Here is a 1,518-nt window from a genome sequence, read left to right as displayed (position 1 = left end):
CACACCCATACACATACACGTGTGTATATTATCTAGAAAGATAATATTTCTGCAAGTTGGTATTGAGGGGGCACAGCATCCTTGTGGTGCTGTGTCTAGTCGGCTAAATGTTGACTCACATAATCTATATATATATATATATATATATATATATATATGTAAATCTTGAAAAGCGAAATCAACTATCTTCAACTTGTAAAAAAAACAAAATCCTTTTCCCCCCTATATATAGATGTATATGCTCCCCTGTACAGCCACCTCCAAGGAGTTTTATCAACTAAATTATTCCTCAAACCTGTCAACATGTCTTACTTTCCTTCTTCCTCTTCTGCTCATATCTTCCAAGATTTTCAATTCTACTCAAGAAGATTGCTACTAAAAATCCCTCTTTGTCAGTCACCAACTACGGCAACTCCTCCGGCGACCGGAACCAAACACGACATATCACCATTTGACTCAGATGATCATTCTTTTGATGCAAATGTTGTAATGGTCACACTCCTCATTTGTGCTATAATATGCTCAATAGGGTTGTATTCCATCCTTAGATGTGCCTTAAGGTGCACCCGTGCAGTGCCCTCCGAAACCGGTAACAACCCCTCAGCTCCGTTAGCCAAGACAGCAGGGATCAACAAAAAGGCCCTCGAGGCATTCCCAAAAGTGACGTATTCAGATGGCTTGGATCAGCCTGGCTTGGACACTGAGTGTGTGATATGCCTATCGGAGTTCACAGACGGCGAGTGTTTACGTGTTCTTCCCCAGTGCAACCATGGGTTCCATGTCCGGTGCATCGATAAGTGGCTCAGTTCAAATTCCTCGTGCCCTACTTGCAGACACTGCCTCATTGAGACATGTCAAAAGATGATGGAGTGTACTCAGGCTAGCCCACCTCAACCACCACCCCAGCCGTTACAAGAAACCATTGTAACCATAACCCCACTAGAAGCTGAAGGTTTGATACATAATTACCGGAATGATCAAGATTTCAATATTAGGATGGAGAAAATGAAGGTACCAATTGTGGTTTGACAAGGTACCAAGTGCATTGCTCATATTTTTTAGAAGTTCAAGCAACCGCAGAGACACTCAAAATACTGTTCTTAGCGGGACTTGAACAATGAAACTTCTTGTTGAAGAGGAAAGATCATAACATCTCTATGATGCCAGAATTTTTGTTTAGATAGTCAGCTGTCTGAATTTTGTTATTCTCTTCAGGTTCCAAGGCTATACAGCCTCTTTTTCACTGTACATATTGTTTTAATGGTCAATATGATCTCATTTACCGGGAAAATGTAGAATGTCATCTGTGTTCTTGATAGAAAACCACTTTATTTTCAGATAGCAAGAAGTGAAGTTGTTGGAAAAGAATAAACTATTCTTTTTATATAATTGTCGCTTTACTATGGATCTTAGTTATTTTTACTAGTATTATTTAAATTAAATAAAAAAGAGGCAAGTTGAATATCTATATACATATATATATATATATATATAAACTAAAAAGCAGAATGGACAAGC

At 38.6% G+C, this 1,518-nt stretch overlaps 1 protein-coding gene across 1 annotated transcript; it reads left to right on the top strand.

Moving 5' to 3' along the window:
- The first annotated feature begins 303 nt into the window (after positions 1-303).
- LOC132266306 (RING-H2 finger protein ATL78-like) lies at positions 304-1,065 on the top strand. Its single transcript, XM_059767159.1, has one exon. The coding sequence runs from the start codon at positions 304-306 to the stop codon at positions 1,027-1,029; it is 726 nt and encodes a 241-aa protein (XP_059623142.1). The 3' UTR covers positions 1,030-1,065.
- Positions 1,066-1,518: the final 453 nt, after the last annotated feature.

Source organism: Cornus florida, unplaced genomic scaffold, assembly GCF_030987335.1.
Source record: "Cornus florida cultivar Cherokee Brave unplaced genomic scaffold, ASM3098733v1 CherokeeBrave_3.0.0_Hap2_Chr07, whole genome shotgun sequence".
Classification (NCBI taxonomy): domain Eukaryota; kingdom Viridiplantae; phylum Streptophyta; class Magnoliopsida; order Cornales; family Cornaceae; genus Cornus; species Cornus florida.
This window is presented reverse-complemented; position numbering and strand designations above follow the sequence as displayed.